This window comes from Brachycentrus maculatus, unplaced genomic scaffold, assembly GCF_059751285.1.
Source record: "Brachycentrus maculatus isolate JH-2025_06_01 unplaced genomic scaffold, ASM5975128v1 h1tg000003l, whole genome shotgun sequence".
Classification (NCBI taxonomy): Eukaryota; Metazoa; Arthropoda; class Insecta; order Trichoptera; family Brachycentridae; genus Brachycentrus; species Brachycentrus maculatus.
The window spans coordinates 841,744-867,621 of record NW_028280758.1 but is presented as its reverse complement, the minus strand read 5'-3'; the positions used below and the strand labels follow the sequence as shown (position 1 = coordinate 867,621).

The 25,878-nt window shown below is 42.2% G+C and overlaps 1 protein-coding gene across 8 annotated transcripts in view; it reads right to left on the bottom strand.

Annotated features, from left to right (window-relative positions):
* Window positions 1–25,878, bottom strand: part of spen (spen family transcriptional repressor split ends) — a 147,611-nt gene that overhangs the window by 18,641 nt on the left and 103,092 nt on the right. For 2 of the 8 annotated variants that reach the window (XM_088264354.1, XM_088264743.1), the window contains exons 3-11: window positions 15,441–15,611; window positions 14,544–14,772; window positions 12,517–12,681; window positions 11,922–12,413; window positions 11,701–11,841; window positions 11,522–11,619; window positions 10,609–10,725; window positions 9,907–10,129; window positions 79–9,818 (exon numbers count right to left, since the gene is read on the bottom strand). In XM_088264354.1, the coding sequence (XP_088120480.1) occupies window positions 79–9,818; window positions 9,907–10,129; window positions 10,609–10,725; window positions 11,522–11,619; window positions 11,701–11,841; window positions 11,922–12,413; window positions 12,517–12,681; window positions 14,544–14,772; window positions 15,441–15,611 (11,376 nt within the window). The remainder of the gene's footprint in view (window positions 1–78; window positions 9,819–9,906; window positions 10,130–10,608; window positions 10,726–11,521; window positions 11,620–11,700; window positions 11,842–11,921; window positions 12,414–12,516; window positions 12,682–14,543; window positions 14,773–15,440; window positions 15,612–25,878) is intronic. The other 6 variants (XM_088264440.1, XM_088264513.1, XM_088264586.1 and 3 more) reach the window with 6 other exon arrangements.

Here is a 25,878-nt window from a genome sequence, read left to right as displayed (position 1 = left end):
TTGCAGTGACTTCAGATATTTCGGAGTTTTCAGTTCAGATATTTTTGGCTAGCTAATAATTGATAATGAAACACTTACTTGGCAACGCCGGGAGACGCAGCTACGACACTGGTGGGGATGGCAGCTCCCGAGACGGGGACGAAGGTTCCGTCGACGCCCTTCTTCATGTACACCATCTCTCCAGTGGCAGGGTCCAGCATGAGTTCCTCCGAGCCTTCACCGGGTGGCTTCGCTTCCGGAACAAGTTTCGGGCTCGATTTAGTTTCTACGGAAATTTGCGTCGCAATTATTGCGGGCTTTTCGGGTTCAGGCTCTTTAGTCGGTATTGATACAGAAACAGGAGTCGGTTCGGGCTTTTGCACCTCGGGTTTTCCTTTAGTGGATATATCTGAAATATCGCCCTCGGAAGTGGTTTTGATTACTTGAGCTGCGGATAGTTTTGCATTGATTTCGCTGAGCATTTTCTTGGGTGGCTTGGTTATAGTACTGTGAACCGGAACAGTGATAGTCGGTTCCGGCGAGCTTGTAGATTCAGTTTTGAGAGAAGCCTCTGGCGTCTTGGGAGATTTAGTTTGGACGTCAGCCAGTTCTAGAGGATCCTTCTTGATATTTCTTTCGTCACTGCTGTCCACAGATGTCTCCGAGCCCCGTCTATCCTTGGTCTTCCGGTTGGCTCTCGGAGACTTGCGAACGTCCGCGCTGGCCTTTTCGGAACTCGCGGGTTTTGTGAGATTCTGCCTCGTGGATCTTCTAACGGGCCCGGAATCTTTCGCATTGTTTCCTGGTCGATTTTGGACGGCGGAATTTTTGACAACATCTTCGATTATGTCATCGACGGAATTTCTCGTGACATCTTTTTCCAAAAGCCTTCTCGACTTACGAGTGTTCGTCATCGGCGATAGGAAATCGTCTTTTTCATCTTTAGATAATGGTTGGGTGGGTAAAGTGGCCGGTTTCAATGGCGTGAGAGGTTCTTTAGCCGGAACCGGAAGCGACGTGACCGCGGGTAAGGAATTGGAAAGCAAATGACCAGTCATGGGGCTTTTTATTGTCAAAATTAACCGGGGTCTGGGCTCACTTTTACTCTGTGGCACATCATTTCCTTCGTCGCCGGAATCTTCGTGGAAATCGTAAACATCTCCAGGTAAGTGAACCCCGGGAGTGGTCACGGAACGGGACTTCTTGTCCACCTTGGCTCTGCCGCGCCCTCTCCTAGGGGAAGTGGCGGATCCGCCGCGCGTCGGCTTATTGCCTTGCCTGGTCTGAACCCGTTCCGACAGACCTTCCGGCATTTTGCGACCTCTACTGCGACCCCCTCTCTTGGCGGCTACCTTAGGACCGGCTTTCCCAAATGGCTGGGCGATAAAATCACTCGGCTTAGAAATAACAACGACGGGAGTTTCGATGACGTTTTCTTTACTTTCTTTATCCGATGGGGTGACCTCGTTCTTCAGGGGCCAAATTGGTTTCGGAGCTTCCGAATCATCGGATAATTCACTAGCCGAACACAAAGCGTCCACTTTTTTGATAACGGAATCAATATTTAATTCTTTAGTAGACCAAGCGTCAATATCCTCTTTAGATTCAGAATCGCCCTTATGGTTTGTGTCAGTAAAGTCTCGCTTCTCTCCGCTCATTATTAACGGCAATTTATCCAGTTTAACTTCTAGTTTAATTTCTATTTTAGCCTCTTCGTGAACTTTGTTAGCAACTTTATCAACCTGAATATCGGTAGCTTGTTTTATTTGCGTAATGGGCTGTGGTTTTTCTATTTTAGTCTCGCAAGAACTCTGCTTCAAAAGTTCTTCAAAGTCGGTCTCGCATTTAGATTTCTCTATCTGCGGTGGAGTAGGCGTCTTCGATATGTTCGGTTTTACTTCTTCCGTTAAATTATCACTAGTGATGACCGGTGCGGATGCTTTTACCGACGAATCGGAATTAGCCGGAGGAGCAGTCAAAATGAGTTGAAGAGCGGGAGGGTTCTCCGATTTTATTATCGGACTTACGATCGTATTGACAGGTGTAGATTGAGCGGAAGTAAAAGCGATATGAGTGAACTTCGTAGAATCGGGCGCCATCGGTTTAGCGACAGTAGGTGAATACAGCGATAAGTTTGGTAAAGCATCTTTCTTCTGTTCAGTATGAGCCAAACTTTCGGTAGGAATTGTCGTATTTACTAATCGCTGCAAGTTATTAGGCGGATGTATATTGGTCGTTCCTTCTGAAACGGGCTTCGGAGAATTGCTAGAGTGTGTGGCCAGAGAAGAAACCGTCGGTGCGGTATTCACATGCAAAACAGTCGATGGAGTTTGTCCTAAAGCGGACATTTTCGGTTGATCCGGTCCATTCATGTGATGGGATATAATAACGGGTTTCTCTGAGGATGTTTGAGGGGCAACGGACTTATTCAAAACATTAGCTCCCACTAGAATAGGTACTTGAGAATTGAATGTACCAGACGCTGCCATTAACCTGTTTTGCGCCATTATTGTCGGGTTTTGAGATGACAATATGCCGGAAGATGAATACATTATTTTCGATCCACTCTGGGACTCTTGGTTCGCTCTCATATCGTTCTTTCGAACTTCGGCAGTCGATATAAGTTTTGGCGGATATATTATGGTTGGATTTCCGCTCGTCGTAGCCGTTTTCGGTTGTTGCATGTTCAAACTGTTCGGATGAAGAGGTTTCGATATCGGAGCCAGAACGGGAGTAATCGGCAATCTGTTCAGCTGGATGTTGGCATTTGGATTTTGAATCACGATCGTATTAGGATGGCCGGGCGAAAGCATCGATCGATTCTGAGGAGTCATGGGCAAATGCGACGTCTGTATGGGACTCAAAGGAGGTTGCTGCATTCGAACGACCGTTATCTGGTTCGGAGATCTCTGCTGCATACCGGACGGAGAATGTAAGCCGGGAGATCCGGTTGTCAAAATAGTCATATTGGTCAATTTCTGAGGCATTTCCGAGTGTTGAGATTTGGGTGAATTCAGCCTTATATCTTCGGCGATCCTGGGAGATATCAGTCTCTGGTAATACATATGTTGATCGGGAATATTGATAGTAGGAGGCTGACTGCCGAAGGTTCCCGCCGGTCTCGGGAGAGAGTTTATGACTTGGAACGAAGCTCCCAACTTCGCGCTCGTGCTCAGAATCGGTCTACCTTGACCCAGTTGCTGAGGTATGGGTTTAAGATGCAAAATTGACGTGGCGATCTGTACGGATTTATCGTCTCTAACGCCGGGAGATGTAGTTATCAGAAGTGGCTTCTCGCCGATCTTGTGAGATCCGAGAGACCACGCTTTGGATATGACCGTCGGTGTCGAAGTCGGGGCCTGTTGAATTTTCTCGGCTAATTTAGCGGGTAAATGGTTTTCCTCGGCATTAAGCTTCGAAGCGTCACTAGTCAACTTCTCAACGGGTGGTAGATGTTTCGCTAATGTGATCAACGGTCCACTGACAGGAATTTCATTAGATTCGGACGAAAGAGATAATTTATCAGGCAACGAAGAAGACGCTTGCTGCTGAAATCCAGGCAGAAAGGCGGGAGTGGGGTTCGCTTCTTTTCTATTAGCATCGGAGATTTTAGTAGATTGATCCTGCCTGGATTCTTCACCGTCGTCAGTATCGGTGTCTATCTGTAGATCATTTTCGGACTGCGGCGTGTCGGGTTTGAGTTCCAGCTCGCTGGCGTTGAGACTTTGCACGGCTTGGCGCATTTCTTCCGCTTCTTCATCGGGAATATTCTCCGCGGTTTCGGGAGAGACTGTCGGAGCCCGAGCGGTAGGACTTTGGGTGTTTTCGCTGTAACAATCGCTGAAGCCGTCGCTCCTCCCGCCGAAACTCTCGCCTAGCAGAGCGGCGACGGCATCTTCGGTTTCTTCCTGAGAAATTACGGCTCGCGGCTTTTCATCCGCCTTGTCTTCCAATTTCTGAATGCCAGAATCGATGGAAGAATTCAAGCTCGAATCGATTACGCTATCTTTCCTGTCCAAGATGGGACTTTCAAAATCGGATATACTTTTAACAGCATTCTCACTGATGGTTTCGTCTATTTCCGCCCCTCCGAATCCGGGAATAAACTTGTCGGATAACCTTCTGACTTCTCCGGGCTTAGGAGTAACCGGTGCCGTAGAAGGCGAAGATGTAATATCTTTGATGATGGGAGGCGTAGAAACGGTCGGACTGCAAGCGGATTGAATAGGCGGAGGACTTTCGAGCAGTCTCGGAAGACTCGGAGACGGTAAAGCCGGTTTACAATCTACTTTCGGTCCGACTTCGAGATTCTTTTCGTCGGTTATAATAATAAGATCATTTTTGTGAGTTTCAGAGGAGGTTTTCGATTCTTTATCGTGACAAAGATCTATTTTTTCATAGTGATGATGATAATGATGATGATCTTTACGATTCTGCCGGTCTTCTTTGTTCTTTTTCTTTTTCTTCTTCTTTTCTTTTAGTTCTTTCTTGGCGTGTTGGATTATTCCATGTCCCGAAGACGCGAGAGAAGATTCTCTGTTCCCGTCGCCGTCCATAAATCTAAGCGCATCACTCTCCATCGATGTGTTGATGGATGAAGACAGATCCACTTTGTCGAGAGGTCTGCGTACGGCGGGAACCGTATCGGCGAATAGGTTGGCCTCGATGGCTTTGCTAGCCGCATCGATATCCAGACTATTCTCATCATCCTTAACGAAACACTTTCGATCTTTGCGTTTTTTCTCTTTCTTTCTTTTGATTTCCTCCTTGAACTTGTCTTTATTGGTGACTTCTGGGATTATTTTAGAATCTATCGGGGAGACGGCGTCGGAATCTGATGGGAAAGATTTAGATGAGAAAAATTGAATATTTTTATCTCTGGAATTGGATATGTCTAGGATGGGTGTAAATTCTTTGTTGCAAGCGTCGGATTCATCAGAAAAGGGACCGAATATGTCTTGCATTTTCTCTCCCCTCTTAATCACCTCGGACCTCTGCTCGGTGCGATCGAATAATTTCTTCGGTTTCTTTAATTTGTCCTTATCGTTCGGGGGGTCACAACTGTCATTTCTGATTTTGTCTCTTTTCTTGTCTTTTTTATTAGTATGTTTGCGTTTTTCCAAGATTTCTTTATTTTTAGAATTACAGATACTATTGATGATCTGCATCTTTTCGTGAAAGTCGCTCTTGGCTTCATCGTCGGACGGATAGCTCTTCTGCCGCTTTTGTTTTTTCTTATGCTTTTTGCGACTCTCGGAATAACTGAATTTATGCATGGAATCGGAAATGATGCCCTCGCCTTCTGACGAAATGTCGCAATGGGTAGGCTTGATTTCCTCATATTTGGTTTTGATGTCGTCATACTTCAACGGCTTCATGATATCGTCGTATTTGCTTTGTTTTATATCTTCATATTTAGCGGGTTTTATGTCTTCGTACTTGGGCGGAAGACTTTCCAAGTTGTTTTCTAGTTTGAAGGAGGGTTCGCTCTTGATATCGGTCATCATCAGAAGCTTGCTATCGAGGCTCGGCCGCCGGTCGTTGTAGGGATTACATATCTTGTCGAGCGATTTCATGTACGGTTTGGCGTCATACAGACCGTCCTCGGGTTCCTCCTTGATGTCGATAGCTCTCTCGTGCTTCGGCGCTTTGGTGTGCTTTTTGACATCTCGGTCGGGGTATTTCTTGGCGGATTCCAGGGACTTCTTGTACGCTTCGTCGTCGGACGTGTCGGACACGATTCGAGAATGCGAATTTTTCCGCGTGATCTTGCTACGCATGTCATCGGTACTCTCTCCGTCGCATATTTCGAGTTTTCTATGGTTGAATTTCAGCCTCTCGTGATCATTTTCCGAATCGGTGGTGATGGGTTCCCTGTGGCGACGCCGAAACTCGTCTTCCGAGGAACTGGCCATGATGGATTTCTTACGCTCTTTGTCCGAGTCGCTATCTTCGTCCCAGCTGTTGGATATTTTCTTTTCTTCCCGTTTGGCTCGACTCTGCTTTAACTGACTAAATTTAGCTTTAATTTTTTCTTGGCGCTTCTCTTCTTCTTGTTTCTGCATATTCTTGCAGGAGCGAGCTTTCACCTTGTCGTACATGGATATGTAAGCGGGGCCGTCGTCTTCGATGTCGAATATGGAATGCTTCTTGGGTTCGTCGGAGTCTGACGTATCCGTACTGTTGATGAGTTTCCTAGACTTTTTGCGAATGCATTCGGTCTTCACGATACTGCACTCCTCGCGGCTCTTTCTTTCCAAGGATAATCTTTTGTCTTTCATATCTTTCTTCCGGTCGTCGATCTTCAGTTTCTTTCCGTCTTGTAACGCGTTTTGTTGCATTTGCAATTGCTCGATCTGCTGCAACTGCTGAAGTCTCTTTTTCTCTTTCATCTCCTTTTTGAGAGCCCTTTGCTTTTCGTCTTCTTCGCTGGATCGCAACTCCAGGCGAGCCAAGAAGGCTTGGTGAGATGAGAAATCGCTTTCCCCGTCATTCTCGGATACGAACGGATCCATCTTGATATCCTCTTCGGATTCTCTGGGACTCTTTCTATCTTTGTGTTTTGATAACGGAAGTTTTTCTCGGTCTTTAGCGTCCGTATCTCGACTGTGTTTGGATTCATTTTCGTTACTTTCTAATATCTTGTTATCTTTTACGGCGACATCTTTATCTTTATCTTTCTCCGTATTTTCTTTGGGTTTAGAACGATCGTCAATTTCTCTAACAAACTTTCGCTCCTCTTTAATTTTTTCTTCTAAATGTTTGGTTATACTTTTCATCGATTTGGCGTGCTTATTTTTATCCCCGTATTTACTACTCAGATTGGAATCTTTGGAGTCTCTTCTTTCTAGCTTTTTGTTTTCGGAGATAATTTTCGGTCTCTTGATGTCGTCTTGCGTGGAATCCGCGCTATCCTGAGAACTGATTCTCCTTTTGACGCCGACATTAGCGGGAAGGCTGCAACTAGAATTCAATCTCTCTTTTCTTTTGGCTTCCGAACCTCTGTGCTCGCTGTGGGAATCTAAAGAATAATGTCTCTGTTTGTCATTTTCGCAAATTAAACGCTTTTCTTTGGAAGTCACCTCGGGGATAATCGGTTTTTCATTTTCATTGGCGACGTTCCTATCCCTAGATTTGTCTATACAGTTGGGTTTAGAGGGCTCCGATCTCGAAGTGTCGACTTCTTTTATGGTCTTTGGTGAAAATTCTTTTTCGTGATATCGACTTCGATGATTTTCATGGGCATGCTTATGCGACCGGCTGGAGGAGTGGCGCGATTCTTCTTTGCTATCGTAAGTGTCGTGTTCCTTGGATCTGCTGGAGTCGTGGGAATGGCGGGAGGCCGTCGAGTCGCTGGAATCTTTCCTCACTATCTCTCTCGCGGATTCGTCTCTCGAAGATTTTCTACTGATGTCTTTAATTTTGCCATTGTCGTGAATTCTAGCGGACTCTTTTCTGTTTTCCCCGTGACATTCTTTTTTATGAAGATCTCTATGTCGATGACGGTTGGAATCTGACTTTTCGCTGTGTTCGTCTCTTTCTCTTCGTTTGTCTTTACTCGAGAAACCGGAATCGTTGACATCGACGTGCTCTCGTTCCGAATGCTTCTCCTTTTTATTCTCCTTATCGGTTCTGTCCTTTCTGCGCTCGTGTTTGTCGGATTTATTGTCACTGTGATCTACTCTCTCCGGTTTATCCTTTTCCATTTTCTCCTTCTCTTCTTTTTCTTTCCTATCCTTCTCTGTTTTTTCAAACCGGTCTCTCTCCAGTCTTTCTTTATCTTTTAAAGCTTTTTCTTTTTCATTCCTTTCCCTTTCCCTTTCTCTTTTCTCGTTTTCGACTTTTTCTCGTCTCTCTCTTTCTACCCGTTCTTTTTCTCGTCTCTCTTTTTCTAACCGATCTTTTTCCAATTTCTCCTTCTGGATTCGATCTTGCTCTAATCTCTCTTTTTCTAGTTGTTCTTTTTCCGCCTTCTCCTTTTCGTATCTTTCGCGTTCCTGTTTTTCTCGCTCTAGTTTTTCTCTGTCTCTTCTTTCCTTTTCTAATTTTTCTTTTTCCAGTCTTTCTTTTTCTAAAGATTCCTTGATTTGTTTTTCCTTTTCTTTTTTATCTCTTTCTAATCTATCTTTATCCGCTTTTTCCTTTTCCCGTCTCTCTTTTTCTAATAATTCTTTCTCTAATCTTTCCAAACGTTCCTTTTCCAGGCGATCCTTCCCTCTTCTGTCCGCTTCCGATTTATCTTCAGTTTTGTCTTTGTCCATCTTTTTGTCGGCGACTTGAGAATTAGGTTTTTCTGAAACGGCGGGCGAAGGTTTATCCGACGTCGGTTTGAATAGATCGTCTTTACAATCGTCTTTTCTACGCTTGTCTTCGGATTTTCTACTTTCTCTGTCGGAACTCGTTCTTTCCTTTTCCTCTTTGGACATTCTTCTCCGCTCGCTCGTCTCCGCGTTCTTGTCTTGACTATTTCGTTTGGATCTGGACTCGTTTCTTCTGTCGGGGTGAGAACCTAAAGAAGACAATTTGTCGTGATGTTTGACATCGCAACTTTTCAAATCAAAATTAACCTTTTCAGACACATTTTTAAGTTTAAAGCTTTGGTCTCTAGTTTCGTCGACAGGTTTATCCGGTTCGGTACTAGCCTGTCGACCGTCGGGTTCGCACTTTCTTCTATCTAAGTTATCACTATTTACGAGGCTAAATTTAGTTAATTCTTCACTTTTCAGTGTCGCTTCTCCCTCTCCTTCCTTGCCGGGGGGGGATTTTAAATCACTATTTTTAATCACTTTATTTTCTATTCTAATTCCGACATTTCTCGGGGAGAGGGTTTTCAGGGCGACGGAGCACGCGGTCAGCGTCACCGCCTCCGCACTAACACTAGAAGCGCTGCCGCTCCGAGGAACGCCGGCTGGGTCCGCGCCGGGCTCGGCCGGCTCGGCGGGCTCGCTGGGCGCAGGCGGCGGCGGCGCGGGCGGGGGCGGGGGCGCGCCTTCCGGCAGCGGACCCACGGGCGGGTGTGATGGGAAGGGGTACTGCAGGCCCTTGGCGGGGGGAGGGGTGGCCAGCACGCCTCCCTTGGGCGCGCACACGGACGGAGAGCCCGCAAACGGAGAGCGCCCCGCCGACTGGGGAGAGTTGAGCGGGGAGGGACTCACGCGCGCGCTCGTGGGGCTCGAGAAGGCGCAGGGCAGCCTCGCGGGCGCCTCGTACTTGTCGCAGATGTTCTCCAACCTCTTGGTGTCTTCGTCGAATACCGAACGCTTGGCCAGCACCGATCGCATCACCTCCGACGGCTGCACTTCGTTGATGTCCAAGTCCAACAGCCGAGGCCGAAATCGCGAACGTTCCGCGCACTCCGTCACCGCGGGGTGTCGGGACCCGGACCACTTCTCGTAGCGCTCGTCCAGGCTCCGGATGCGCTCGTCCAGGGAGGGCTCGGCCGGGGAGGGCGAGGAGCCGGCCGAGGACGCGGGCGAGGGGGGCGCGCGAGGGGCCGGCGGCGCGGGCGGGGAGGCGGGCGCCGGGGGCCCCGCGGGCGCGCGCACGGGGGAGGAGGGCGGCACCCGCGCCAGGACCTGCGCCGCGAAGCGAGGCAGGGGCAGGCACATGGGCGCGGTGCGGCGCGGGAGCACGGTGCGGCGGGGCTCCGCGGGCGGAGGGCTGTCGGGCCGCTCGTCCCGCAGGGGAGTGCCCGCCCGGGACACGGGGGTGGGAGATCGCCAGTGGTGCCTGGAAGCTTCGCTTCCGCGCCTTCTCTTTCCGCAAGGAGATATTTCGCGGTGATGGCGGCCGCTCGTAGTTTCTCCAGAAGGCCTCCTTCCGAGCGATGCTCTTTCAATCTACGAAAAAGTATAACAATTGTAGTAAATTTAAGTGGGAATGTCACATTCACTTTAAGAAGAAAACTTTAAAAGGAAATCTATCTACCTTGAATTTCTTCTTGGGACTGATGAGTTCATCCCCGCTACTGGGGCATTCCTCGAGCTGCTCCAAGAGGTGCACGCGCTCCTTCTGGAGGTGCCGCATGTTGGGATGCGGAGGAGGAGGGGCTCCCGACACCACCACCACGCTCTGCAGCGCGGGGGCCACCGAGCCTGCCTCGTAAGTCCCGCCCGCCTCCGATCCAGACCCGCCGCTGAACTCCTCGTACCTGAGCACGCCCCCAATGCAAATCGGTATAATTAGCGAAAAAACAAATGACTCGGTAACAAAATGATATATTTCTTAAATTCGATATAGTATGTATGTAAAAATTATAAAATAATATGGTTGCGTTATAATGGAAAGACATCGAACATAGAACATCGAACATAGAACATAGAACATACAATGAGAACACTTAAAAGCGGGCAGATGAATGTGCATGAAGCGAGATAGAATGGAAATACACAACATCGAAATTATCTCACACCAAACATATATGTATTAGTTAATATTGACAACGGCCCTAAACTTTGCTTACGCTAGAGGCACTATGGTAACCTGAAGTGGAAATGCTAATTTCCTACTAGGAGTGTGAGGAAGATATGCGATGTCGTCGAGAGACTAACCGAAATCGAGAAATAGTCCATATAAAAATAGCCGAAATGAAATGGATTCCGGCGTTCTGAAGTAGGGAATCTAACATACCTGAACCGTCTATCCGTAAATTCGGAGGTGTTGTCAAAGTGTTCGGAGGCATTCTGGAATCTGGAGGTCCTGCCGCTGCGAGGGTACGGAGCCGTGGGCCTGCGAACCCCCTCATACCTGCCACAACACAACACCTTACACATTACACACTACGCACTACACGCTACACGCTACCGCTACACACGCCACGCACGCCGCTCCCCACACACACACTACGGGAGAAACTTGACACCCTTCGCATGTGCGTGTCCGCTTCGATCGCGAGGCTTCGGGACTCTTATACACCGAGGAATCAACTAGTGGCAACTGCGAAGTTTGCCAAATTTCAACCGCAACAAACCGGGCGTGAATCGGGTTCAGTATGCGCAGAATCCTCGACCTATTCCAACGATCGGAGACTAAGGGTGGTAAGACTATAGCTGCCTGTCTGCACTCTCTCCTTACGATCACACGCTAGAGGAAGGAAGGCCCGTCGGATAGAGTACATTCCATTCACGAGAAAGGTTTACGTATATACATAGGGTGTTAATTGTCAAAGCTCCAAAAGCATGCGCCGCATATGCTCATAACAGGGTGATACATATATATACACAATGAGAGGACAGAATGAGAACACATCCAGGTGGGCACGACATAAACATACTCCACAAACAGGAACCGAATAAAGCGCTTGCGGGGAGGTACATCTATGACACTCGCTCGAGAGGAAGAGAGAAAGCGATAGATTTGTGCGCTTAACTGCTAGCCAAGTTAAGTTGTTAGAACACGGGGATGGGAGCCACATTAGTTGCGATGCAAACACTTATCAAGTCACTTTGGGAGATGGGAACGCAAACATCCACTATTGGTCGTGATTCTCAACCACGATGGCCAGACTGTTGCGTGACGGGAATGCTCGGGGGTGAATACAAACCTGGTGTACCTGTTGGTGGTGGGTTCGAACGCTCGCACGGCGACCTCGGGGAAGCCGCTGCCGGCGCACTGCTTCTCCACTTGCTCGTAGAACGCCTCCTGCAAGCGGACATATCCGAGTTAGTAACGCCGAACCATCGTCGGTAAGGGTGAAGATAGCTCGCCGAGAGATGCTCTCACCTGACACTCCCGCGACGCGAAATCCACCTGCAGCTTGCGGCCGCGAATATTCATGCCTCGTAGATCCTTCACCGCTTGCTGAGCAGCGGCCACTTGTTCGAATACCACCAGGGCGTGACTAGATGCTTTGCTGACCGTCACCTGAATAATTACGGGGTATAAATACGAAGGTTTACAGCGTGAGGGGGCTGCGCGGACTGGATCCGGAGGAGCGTACTGACCTGCACGACGGGGCCGATGCCTTCGCAGTGAGTGAAGACCTGCTTCTCGGTGTGCTCGTTGACTCCGTCTATCCACACGCAGTTGGTGGCCATGGACTTCCCGAAGCCGAGCTTGACGCGACTGCCGCCCACGTGCTCGCCGTCCATGCTGCGGATGGCGTCCACCACGGAGGAGATGTTGGCGTACTGGCAGAAGGCGTACCCGGCCGCGCCGCCACTTTGCTTCTTGATGTCGATCTCTATAATCTTGCCGAAATGTTTGAACTTTTCTCGGAGCAAAGCGGGCGTGACGTCCTTCTCTAGGTTTCCTATGAAGAGTGTTCGGGTGGCTTTGGGATGGAATTCGTCGAGATCCGTCTCGTAAGGCCGCGACTCGTTGTCCTCGACGTCCATTCCTTGGTACGGCCCTACCGATATCTTACAGCCAAAAAACAGCTTGTCCTGAGACACCTCCAGAGCTTTGTCCACGTCCGACGGTTTCTTGAAACACACCTGGAACGAGAAAGGGGCGGAATGAAGCGCGCGCATCGCTCGGGGGCGACGACGGGAGTAGAGAAGGAAAGAGATGAAGAAGAGGGATGTTTCCGAGTCTCACCACAGCGTATCTCTCTTGGTTGACACCGACCACCTTAACGCAGGAGACCTTGCCGTGCTTCTTGTATTCGTGGAATAGGCCATCCTTGAGCGAGGAGTCGGAGGAGCGTTGGGGGAGATTCCGCACGCAGATGGCCAGCGGCCGGCTGCCACTTCCGCCCGACCACTGGGGAAACAAAATCAGCCTTATATTAACAGATACAAAATTTACTTTTTACTGATGCTAATGCCGACGCGCTTCATCGACGGAGGAACGAGAAAACTATTCTATCGTTAGCCGAGCAAACACAGAGAGAAGAAATGTTACCTGATAAGAGTTCAGGACCGCAGACAGTCGGAACAATATAAAGAGGAGTCGGGAAGAATGTTAAGGCGACCAAACTACTGGAAATAGGAAGTTATTAGACAGATGCTAATTTCGAAACATGCGAGAAATTTAATAAGTGTATCTTTTGTTTCCACCAGTGGTCTTAGGCGTGTTCTTTCTAGAAACGTAGCGATATCGAGACGCATCCAGCCTGAAACAATTTACCTGAATATTCTTCTGGAGACCAGAGCTGGAGAAGACACTGTCTTCTGAATCCGTAATTATGGATTTTGCCAGTCAGTTTACCTGTTATCCAGACTCTCGCTAAATCGGTAATGGAGTTTTGGATGATTGTGAATGAAAAATAATGAAAGCAAACAACCGGAGACATTATTTATTCCGATGGAAAATGTCAGTAAGAAATCTCAACTGTGTTTCAAATCACTGTCGGGAGTCCGGCAAATCATTTGAAAAATATTTGAATTTACCTCAGGAAGCATTTTATTAAAAAAATTAAATTCAAAGAAAATTTTCAATTAACACTTCACTTCTCAAAGCGAGATAAGACTTGCGCTAATATTACCTTTTTTTACAATTTCATTGTTATAAAGAGGTAATTGAATAGAGAATAACAAGAAATACCCATATTCTTTTAGTGATAACAGGACTGTTGAGAAACCACTGACCTCTTAGATAATAAAAACAACCGAATTAACAAATGACGAGAACACTGAACTATCGAATAATGTGGACTACTGAACTATCAAACATTGAGAAGGATGATGAGAACTAATGAACTATTAGATAATGAAAGAAATGATGAGGACTTCTGAATTAAATGATGGCAAAAATATATATGAAAAAAGCTAAACTATTGAATGTTGAGAGAAATGATGGCTATTGAATGGCGAGGACTATTGAACTATTAGATAATGAAAGAAATGATGACTTCTGAACTAAATGATGGTGAGGGAAATTATGAGAAAACCGAACTAATGAATGTTAAGAGAAATTGTGACCATTGAACTTTTAGATAATAAAAGAAATGATGAGGATTTCTGAACCAAATGATGGTGAGTTAAATTATGAGAAAACCGAACTACTGAATGTTGAGAGGAATGATGACTATTGGATGACGACGGCTACTGAACTAATAGATAAAGAAAGAAATGATGAGGATTTCTGAACTAAATGATGGTGAAGGAAATTATGAGAAAATCGTATTATCGAATGTTGAGTGAAATTATGACTATTGGATGACAATCACTATTGAACTATTAGATACTGAAAAAAATGATGACTTCTGAACTAAATGATGGTGAGGGAAATTATGAGAAAATGGTACTATTGAATGTTGAGAAAAATTATGACTATTGGATGACGACGACTACTAAACTAATAGATAATGAAAGGAATGATGAGGACTTCTGAACTACATGACGGTGAGAGAAATTATGAGAAAACCGTACTATTGAATGTTGAGAGAAATTATGACTAGATAACGATCACTATTGAACTATTAGATAATGAAAGAAATGATGACTTCTGAACTAAATGATGGTGAGGGAAATTATTAGAAAACCGTGCTATTGAATGTTGAGAGAAATGATGACTATTGAATGACGAACGATTGGACAATGAGAACAACTGAACCACTGGATGGATGGAGACCACTAAGCTGTCGGATGATGAGGACTATGGGATAGGGTGAGTGTAGTCACCTGGTGCTTGCGGCGGTGCTCCGGGCTGGAGGTGCGCTCGCTGGAGGAGGAGGGGGAGCGCGGCGCGGAGCTGGAGCTGCCCGAGCGGCTGCTGCTGCCGGAGGCGGCCGAGGAGGAGCCCGAGCGCGCGCGCCCCCTGCGCGCCCCCGCGCCCGTGTAGCCCGCGCCCGCGCCCCCGCCAGCGCCCTCGGGGGGAGATGAATAGTTGTACCACCGGCGCTGGGGATCCCTGCAAATTCCCACACATTAACATCCAACCAACTTTATAACCACCACCTCTTCGATGCTCAATGCATGAACAAAATTGTTAATGATTTTTTTTATCGCAATGTTTCAAATTTTGACTGTTTACCTCGCAAAAGCTTGAGTAGAAAATTACTACATTATTAGCAACTACAGCAGGACCTCTTTAATCCGAACCCCCGCTTATCCGAACAACTCTGTAATCCGAACGCCCACTAATCCCTTAAATACATGCCTAGACGGGGTGACCAAGTGGATATTCCTGTGCCAGAGAAGATCCTTTTACGTAAATTGATAGAAGCTTTTTACTTCATTAAATATGTAAATCTCGACCAACTAAATATTTCATTTCTTTGAAAAAGTTGTATAAATACATTTAGAATTTCACAATACATATTTGATAAAAATATCATAGAGATTCTCTGTACTGTAATCCGAATGCTCCACTAGTCCGAACAGAGGGTAATGTTGTATATGGAAATCAAACCCGGGATATCCAGGGACAGGTCATAAGCACTGTAAATACCCAGACTTCCATATTCTTCTATGTTGAGATGTCAATATGTAAAAAAAACCCAGATTTGAGTAGAAGAATTTGGACCCCCAAAATGTTGTCAACTATGTCCATTTGTATAGAGAAAAAATAGATGGTACCTGTCGGGGATGGAGTTGGTATAGGAGGCGGGCCCGTTCCTGTAGAGGCGGTCCCGGGGGCGCGCCCTCTCGGCCGGGGGGGCCGCGTAGGCCGCCGCCCCCGCGCCCGCCGCCGCGACCGCGCCCGCCGGCCCCGCCGCCGCCCTGCTGCAGCGCTCCTCGGCCACGCCACTGCAACAACAACTAGCGTCAGTGGAGCGACAACCGGGAGCTCACCACGCTCACGCGAAGCACATCACTGTGCACTGTGCGCCTTTCGGTGCAAATAAGAGTCATAAGAAGAAGGAGGCTATTATTTGGAGAAATTCTCCAAGTAATATATTACAATGAAGCACAAAGTTAGTGCTTTAAATATACAAAATATAAGAAGAAGACTATCTATTACGCACTTGCAGATACAGTAGAAACTCTAAAGATGGAGACTGACCGGATAATTTCGTCGTAACGTAACACGTTACGATGCGAGCATTCAGGCAGTCAGTACAGCGAGCCGAGCGCTCCATCTATAGTTTCGGATGCTCGCTGATGCTCGCCGCGAGCGATGTTACGACGTTATGTTACGACGAAATGCTCCGGTCAGTCTCTACCTTAAAACCCTAGATTATCCGGATTTTCGATAATCCGAATTTTCGACCATCCTGTTTTTCGATTATCCAAATTTTGGAATATCCGAATTGTCTTTCATTCGGATTTTTGATTATCCGGTTAGTCGATTATCCGAATTTTCGGCTATCTGGATTTTCGACTATCCAGATTTTCGATTATCCGAATTTTCCTTTAATAATAATTAATGCATTTGCTATAGAATTATTATTCAAATAATACAACTGACTTACTAACCATCAGGCTGTTTCTCTGCAGGAGTATGCAGAGGGAATAGAACGCCACACAACGCTGTCTTTGTCGCCTCTTCCACATTCATGCATCTCTTCATACATACCCACCGATAATTCGGACTTCTGACCTGACCGCTTTCAAGTATTTGAAATACTTGAAAGCGGAGATTGTGTGCAAAGACAGATTGGTGTTGCGTTCTATTCTCTCTGTCTACCACTGTGGGAAGCAGCGTGGTTTGTTAGTTAGTTAATTATATAAATTATTAATTAAATTTTGTATGTAATAATCGAAGAAAGAAAAAATCACTATGACAATACGGATATTTTATCCATAAGTTATGCGGCCATGTGTACCGAAACCAATCATTCCGTGTGATGTGTTGCATTCACATTGTCATCGTGATTATCCTCTCTTAGTTTATTGAATACACATATAAATTAAATATCAAACATTTTAATCGTCATCATATTCTCAGATGGATTAGTAAAAATTAAAAATGTTGCATCATTTAAGGCCTAGATCTCAAGCGTTCAAATCACAACGCGCTCGGTCTCGCTGAGGGCTGGATGTGTGTTCACGTTCAATTTTTCTTTTCAGATTATGTATTTAGAAAATGTATTGAAAAAATTTTTTTTTAAACTCCTTACCTTTTGATAACTCTTTTCTTTTTTTAAAGCCATATATTTATTTCGAAGAAAACCTAATTTTTTCAATACAAAAACAGCATTTTAAGAAATAAAAAATCAATTACGTCAAATCGCCCACTCCTTTCAAGAACGTCATAAATCAAAAATCGTCAATTTTCAGTTTTGCGTGTTTTCGGAATGCCCAGAAAATGTACTATATCCCAGCAAAAGAGGCATATTTTTAACTTTAATATTTACCCGCTACAGGGCAGAAATTGTTGTTTTTGCATTTTGAGAAAAATGTATTGTTTAATTATTTTTTTAAATATACTAAATATTTTTCAAATGCAGAAAAAATCTTCAGGTTTTACCTAAAAAGATCTGTCGCACAGTAAAAAGTTTAATAAGTGGCTTGATATTTATTTTTAATACATTGTATTCTATTTTTAAACTTTAAAAGCGTTCTTCTGAAAAATCTAGTTTTTTGATTTATGGCGTTCTTGAAAGGAGTGAGCGAAATGTTGTCTGGGTTAGAGAAAATTAAGTTGCATTTTAACGTATATTGGGTCTTAAACCAATCCCTCCTACTCCTATATCACAAACAATCCATGGCACAGATTTGACAACGTCGCATCAGCTGTTTACCGTAAACCGGTTTCCCTACTTTTCCATGCCTATACGATAGTACGTTTAATTTTACTGTAATGCAATAAATAATATCATAGTTCGACTTATCAAAATTAACAAGTTTTGCATATCACAATCTGAACACAGCAATACATGAACAACATGAAATACATGAACGGCGAATAAAAAATATTTTATAATTTATATTTGAAGCACTAACTTTGTGATTTTCCATTTTATAATTAAAATGTAACTTTGTTTTAAAATCACTATAAATATTTTATTATAACTTAATTATAATGTCTACCGGTTTCGAAGCTAACCGCTTCTTTATCAAGACTGATTAATACTAAAACACTAACTACTAAACAATATTCAAAATATTTTGACGGATAGGGAGAGAAGTTTAGGTAGATCTCAAGTGGCTTTATTTTTTGTGTAAAGCCGCTTGAGATCTATCTACCAAAGCTTCTTTCCCTAACCGTCAAAATATTTTGAATATTGTTTAGTAGAGATAGGATTCGGAAGTAATTTCAAACTCAAAATTACTCAAATTTGAGTAGTGTGGTTGTCAATCGTGGGTAGAACGATATACTATGTCATACGTGTAAAAATCACTGAAACCAACCTATGACATGTCGTAAGCTCTGCAAGTGCTCAGACTTTCATATTCTACTTTATAAATGTAATGATATCATTTTTTATACTTGGTATGAATAACTTACAAGTTAATATATGATGCTTTTGCTAAGAATAAAACATACATCTATTGTATATAGTGGCGTAAAACAATAATTAATTAGGGTAGGCAGTGCAAGGTAGGTAGTAAGGTAAGCTAGATACTACTTATTAAGGTAGGATAGGTACAGGTTGCGTTTTTATATGTCACGCGGGTAAGTTAGGTTAGGCACTGCTTTTCTGCCTATATGGAATGCACGCCCCTGGTTTTATCCACCAGTTAAAAATTAAACGTCGAAAAAACGATTTCAAGAATACTGCCGATAATGTACTAGTATAGTATGTCCGTTACTGTTAAGGTTAACGAAATCAGTCGTTGATCAATAGGACAAATTGTTAATTGAAGCGGAATTCATATTAAATTTACATTTTTACAATTGGCAAAAAGTTATTTATTTCGAAAAATCCGACATTTCATTCGTCATTAGTTCCTCAATATTTTTCAAATGTAAATTTCGAGATATTCGTTTGTAATGCGTGGCGCGTAAATAAAAGCAATTTCATGTTTTAGCATAAAGAAAGTATTCGATATATAATATTTTTTGAAATGATATCGATGTAATAAATGGTGAAGGCATGTTTACACAGCTAATTAGTTTTCGTACAACCCTTAGTTTGCTTAAGTGTGAGTGCTGCTACAAACACTCACACTCAAGCATAGTTACATAAGCGTTCTTCTTCAATCCCTTATCCGCACCCGATGATGCATAGGGCACTGCATCCTATAAACGCGGTGTTATCTTAATCGTTATCAACACATGAAGCAAAGGTGATCAGCCCTCCGCTTCGTGTACCAGTCCAGGGTAATATTGAATAAATATTAGGGTGAAAAATCATTTATCCCCGACCCCCCCCCCTGGGAATCGAACCCGGAACTTCCAGTAGGAAGTAGCCGGGCTTGCCGACCATTACACTACGGAGGCGGCCAACGTTACCATGTTAAATAAGTACGCTCTCCTAAGTAGAGTAGTACTAATTAAAAATTCTAGTATAAAATAAAGTATTGGATATATATTTTTTTAAATGATTAAACGTTATAAATGGCCCTAGGTTCGATTCACAGCAGGGGAGGGGTTAAACAAATATTAGTGATTTTATTCAATATCACTTTAGACTGGTACCTGAAGCGCAGGATTGATCTCCTCGCCTTCACAAAGATCAAGATAACGCTGTGTCAATAAGATGCAGTGCCCTATGCACCATTAGGCGCGGATAAGGTTTTTTTATATAAAAATAAATATTTGTGTTATTATTATTATATTTACAAAAACACTTCAATTTCATACTATTTCTGTGAGCTTAAGTGGCTCATTAAAAATAGGTATCAAATTGTGGTAGAGTGGGCTTGAACCCAGAAACTCAAGAGTCCGCGACACTAACCATGGGACCACAACCCGAAACAAGAATACACAAGAATACACAAGAACACGGGTTAGAATAAGAAAAATATTTTTAAAATGCCTGATTCAATGTATGAAGTAATAATAATAATAATAAAACCCTTATCCGCACCTCAATGGTGCATAGGGCACTGTGTCATATAAACGCAGTGTTATCTTAATCGTTTACACATGAAGGAAAGGTGATCAGCCCTCCGCTTCAGGTACCAGTCCATGGTAATATTGAATAAATATTACAGTGAAAAAATCACTTATATTTTATTTTACCCCCTTGGGAATCGAACCCGGGACCTCCAGAACGGTAGCCGAGCTTGCTGACCATAACACTACGGAGGCGGACAAAATGAAGTACATACGAAGTACATACGAAAATCGATTTGGGTCACCGCGGAGCAGCACAGAGCGCGTATTGTATAGTATCCTGTTACGTGAACGCGGAGGGTAGATTCCGCGTGTATTTTTTAGTAAATAAACCTAAACTGGGGCACGTTGGTTGGTATCGCTTTGCGTAATCTAGCATCTAGGTCGGCCTCTCGTTAAAGTATTCATGTGAATGTACTAGGAGCCAAGGCAAATCATCCGTAGGTTGTTGACATTGCACGCGATACTTCATCACTCCCGATACTTCATAGAAAATGAGAAATAAATGACGCAACAAGCATAATCTTGGATGATTTACAAGGGGTCATTTTATATTAGGATACTAGAGGATGCTTAAGGGAATATTCGCAAACACATATTTATTCGGAAAAAAGAGCAGAGGAAGACCGAGAAAAACATGGCACGATCAGGTATGCCAAATACTTGAAAGTGGTCAGGTTAGGAGTCGTAACAATCGGCGGGTATGTATGAGGAGATGCATGAACGTGGAAGAGGCGAAGAATGTTTGCAAAGACAGAGTGGTGTGGCGTTCTATTCTCTCTGCCTAGCCCTGCGGGGAAGCGGCGTGATGGTTAGTTAGTTAGTTTTTTATATTTATTCCACTGGAGAGGTCACATATCGCTCACTCCTTTCAAGAACGTCATAAATCAAAAATCGTCAATTTTCAGTTGTGCATGTTTTCGGAATGCCCGGAAAATGAACTATATCCCAGAAAAAGAAGCATATATTTAACATAATATTCACTCGCTACAGGGCAGAATATGTTGTTTTTGCATTTTGAAGAAAAGGTATTATTTAATTATTTTTTTAAATAAACTACTTATTTTTCAAACAGAGAAAAAACCTTCAGGTTTATCCTAAAAAGATCTGTTGCACAGTAAAAAGTTCAATAAGTGGCTTGATATTTATTTTAAATAAATTGTATTATATTTTTAAACTTTAAAAACATTCTCCTGAAAAATCAAGTTTTTTGATTTATGACGTTCTTGAAAGGAGTGAGCGATATCTGTTCACGCCCGATTTTTTTTAAATGATTTTTTTATAGATTTTTTAGAATATATATATGGAAATACATTTTTTAAGTACTTATCTTTAAAAAACTCTTCTTTTCAAAACCATAAAATTATTTCGAAGAAAATACAGTATGAAACACAAATCACGAAACATAGAATATAAGATTACAAACTATTTTTAAGTCAATTTTATCCAAAATTCAAGGGTCCAATATCGCATAATTTTCTTTATATACCCAGGTAACATTTGAGGTACCGTAGAACGAGGCTACTTGAACTTTGATGTGTTACTTGAGCCCAGTGCAAAAAAGAGATTTAAATCTGTATTTGGTCTACAATAATGAACGTATTGTGACAATAAGTGTCACCTGTCAGGGAAACAATGAATCATGTCGATACGTTCCTTATTGTAGACCAAATACAGATATTAATATAATTTTTTTGTACTGGGCTCAAGTTACACATCATAGTTCAAGTAGCCCCGTTCTACGGTACCTCAAATGTTACTTGGGTATATTAAGAAAATTATGTGATATTGGACCCTTGAATTTTGGATAAAATTAACTTAAAAATAGTTTGTAATCTTATATTCTATGTTTCGTGTTTTGTGTGTCATACTGTATTTTCTTCGTACGTAAAATGTTACCTGGATTTAGAGAAAATTAAGTTACGTAACGAATACTGGGCCTTAAAAACCATCTTGAAATTGATGTTAATTTCAAAACATCGGAGTGTCCATTTGCATTTCCTATACAATGGATAAGCCAATATATAGGTGGCGCGATATGCGATCACGTGTCACGGTCACCTCATTCGAACTCTGTGAAGAAGCGTCCGCGCTAGGACAATCGTGGTAAAGGCATACGCCAAAGAATGCCAAATTCGGCAAGTCCATTTTGACATCTACTGCGCGTTATTTATCGAGTACAGAGCAAGTGAGCCTGGCGAATTCTGGGAATAAAATAACATACAACAGATTACGCAAACTTCTTGTCAAAACGTATGTATGGAGTGTGTTACTGTATGACTGCGAGACATAGTGCTTATCTAAACTGACCATTTATTTTTGTCCTCAAAAGGGGACATCTACCAATTTTTACGTAATAATATGCATATTCAAGAAAACACGTATTTTTTCATAGTTTTTGTGTATTAATAAAAAGAAAGGGAACGTTGATAAAGAAAATAAGAGGAATAAATAATATGAATATGAAAAAATATGTTGTTTTATTATTTATATAAAGAGTCGGCGGTCTTAGTCTTTGCACATGACTCTGCTGTAGCCATATGCACCGAAATCAAGCTAGGATTTGTTCAGCAAAGTTATATGAAACGGCTATACTACAAACTACCGTCGATTATTTGCAACTTTTTTTTTTAATTGTTACCGTGTGTTATTCTTTTTTTGAAAACGGGACATTTCGACGTCCCGAAACTTTACTTAGGGACAACAAGACGACGGGACAACGGACTGAAATGGGGAAGAAGGTGTCATTCGTTACTGCAAACCAATCCACAGGATTAATACCACAGAAGAATGCGGAATAATCGATAGCTCGCAACTTAATTTTCTTTAAACTCAAATAACATTTAACATAATTGAATTTTTGCTTTAAACACCGTTTTTGTATTGAATAAATAAGTTTTTTGTTTGAAATAAATATATGTTTGGAAAATAAAAGAGTTATTTAAAACTAAATAGTAAAAAAAAATATAAAAATTCTAACCTATTACCGCCACAACTCATTCGCCACACATTCGTTCCACATGTCCAAACCATCTATCTCAACATACCTTTTTTAATCTATTGATTTCATTGATAATGCTTATCCCAGCCTTGCATTATTTCCTTATTTACAACATACGAACATCTATCATAAATCGTTTCACGCCACCTTCGTCTAAGAGATCGCATTAGGGGTGCATTCGGTCTTCTCCCATCCTTGTATGTACTTTTGCATTGAAAGATGTCCCACCGCATTCCCAGATCTGATACAGAAGCACCTAGGCTTCCTGACAGACCTAAATCTTCTTTTATGTACTTGCTACCTATGTTTCATTTTATTTTGTATTTACGATATTATATTCAAAATATGCTATTTTTTTTTTATAAAATTGGCTTCAGCCGTGAATAAATGAGAAGATGTTTCGTGTCATTTTGACATTTTTAGATACAGCGAAAATTCTCATTATTTTCGCTACAGGATCACGAAAAATAAGCGAACAGTAAAACCTCGATATATCGGACCTCTATACAATGAACTTCGGATATAACGGACAAAAAATGAGGTCGAATAAAAAAAAGTCCTGTTTATATTACACATGCTTAAATTCAAGTGTCGCCGCATGTTAACAATTTTTAGCGCCCATGATATCACAAATTATGTCTCAAAACTTCAAAAGTGCAAAAAAACATGATTTCAAAGCAGAATTTACGAGCGCGCTATATCAAACAGCAATGTCACTTCACGACGAGTGTCCGAAGATAATAAATAGAATTTTATTTGTGTTTTGTATTATTTATATATTTTTTATTTATTGTTTCGGCATTCACTTTGTGGTAAGACGTGATAAAATAGTAAAAGAAAAACACTTGTTTTTTACCACTTAAGTTTATTTTATGAAAACGACTAGTTTCGGAAGCTATGCTTCCATCTTCAGGTCTAAATATAAACTGTATAATATAAAGTATAGTTTATATTTAGACCTAAAGATGGAAGCATAGCTTCCGAAACTAGTCGTTTTAATAAAATAAACTAAAATTAAATGTTCAAATTTTCGAAAGAAAGTTTTTGATTTATTTTAAACCTACACTTTTCTATATGACGGACTTTCGGTTTTAAGGGACACCCCTCCCCCCCATTAGTTCGTTATATCGAGATTTTACTGTATATACAAAGCCAATAATGATAAGTTATCGTGAGGCGTACGTTCCATGTCAGCCATGCAATGTTAATGACAGACTGAGGTGCTCAGATTTACCTCCTCCGCGCAGTCGAGCGTTAAATTGTGAATAATACATTATACGTGTCTGGAATATGAGCACAGAAATAGACACGAGGGCGCTTGTTTATGTCCAGAACCTATCCCACATGGAGTCGTCCTATTCCGACGGTGGATCCACCTCGAAACATTCGAACAATTCAGAGAGAAAACAGGACAGTTAAATATACAGATTTGTAGCCTGCAGATGTCTCTAAACAAAATCTACAAACTTAAATATTTCTAGACGATTTATTGATTTGAAGTTTTATTTGTAGAACTCCATAATTTACATTTTAAATATCAAATTAAACACTGATTTTTAGGGACTACTTAGTTGTAAATATGGGTTTTTTGTTAAAACTCATAAAAATATACTTCTAGACGACTTCATCCTTCTCTGTATTGTTCACTTGGTAACAAAAAAAATATTACTTCTTATATATCAAAATCTAATTGAACACTTTTAAAACTTTAACTGTAACGCGTGTTTTGAATCTTATATAAATATAAAATAAAACCCTTATCCGCTTATTCCAATGGTGCATAGGGCACTGCGTCATATAAACGCAGTGTTATCTTGATCGTTTACACATGAAGGAAAGGTGATCAGCCCTCCGCTTCAGGTATCAGTCCAGGGTAGTATTAAATAAATATTACAGTGAAAAAATCACTTATATTTAATTTACCCCCCTTAAGAATCGAACCCGGGACCTCCAGAACGGTAGGCGAGCGTGCTGACCATTACACTACGGAGGTGGACTTACTTTGAATCTTACTAAGCGTTTTAGTGCTGAGATTTTTTTTTAATTTTTAAGGCAAATTTTTCAAAAATGGTCCTTTTTGTTAGGTGTGTACAAAATCAAAAATATTTTTCTGATATATTGACCGATGTTAGTATTTCCTTCTGGTACCGGTGGAGAACATATCAAATTACTCAAATAAACAGCAGTTTTTATAAATAAACATACTTATGAACCCCGTAAACGTAGTAATTTCATCGTTATTCTTACTACATACTTTGGGAATAACAAACAATTTCATGCGATGTTTGACAATAGCTTTCAACATTTACTATTGGACGAATCAATCTGACATTTGCAAAAGTGAAAACAATAGCTTTTCTTCTTCTCCGTCTTATTCCTCATTGCTGAGGGTTGTGACCCTTGCAGAAGCAGTGACTCTTCTCCAGTTATCCCTTGACTGCGCTGCACGTAGCGCTCCAACCACTGAGGTGCCTGCTGCTGCCTTAGGGTTTTAACAACAACAAAAAATATATTTTTCACTAAAAAAAATGTTTACATATCAAACTACTCAAATAAACAGCATTTTGTAATAAATATACTTGTATATATATATTTAAAAATAAATGCTATCTGAGAAAAAAACAGAAAATTTTCATTCACGAGAATGTATCAAGGTAGTGGGAAATTAGCTTGTCCTCGGAGTTTTCCCTATTGATGTGAATCCTCCGATTGGTAAACATTCTAATTTCATCATCACTATCACTACTTTGAGGATATTTAACACCTTTGTGTGTTTTCAACACAACTATTGGACAAATCTGACATTGCGAGAGCGAAAACAATACATTTTTACAAAAATGTTTATCTATTTTTCACGAAAAATTATTAAATTCGTATATTTGTGAATATTATTGACGAATTGGAACTTTGGAAACGCACAAGCTGCGACAACCTCCCAGCTCGACCGCCAAAATACACTAGGGTTATCGTCGGAATATCGATGGGCCGTGATTTGGAAAAAATTATACCAGAGTCGATATATCGATTCGCAGAACTCTAATGGTTAAATAACTTTGTTCGTCTCGGAT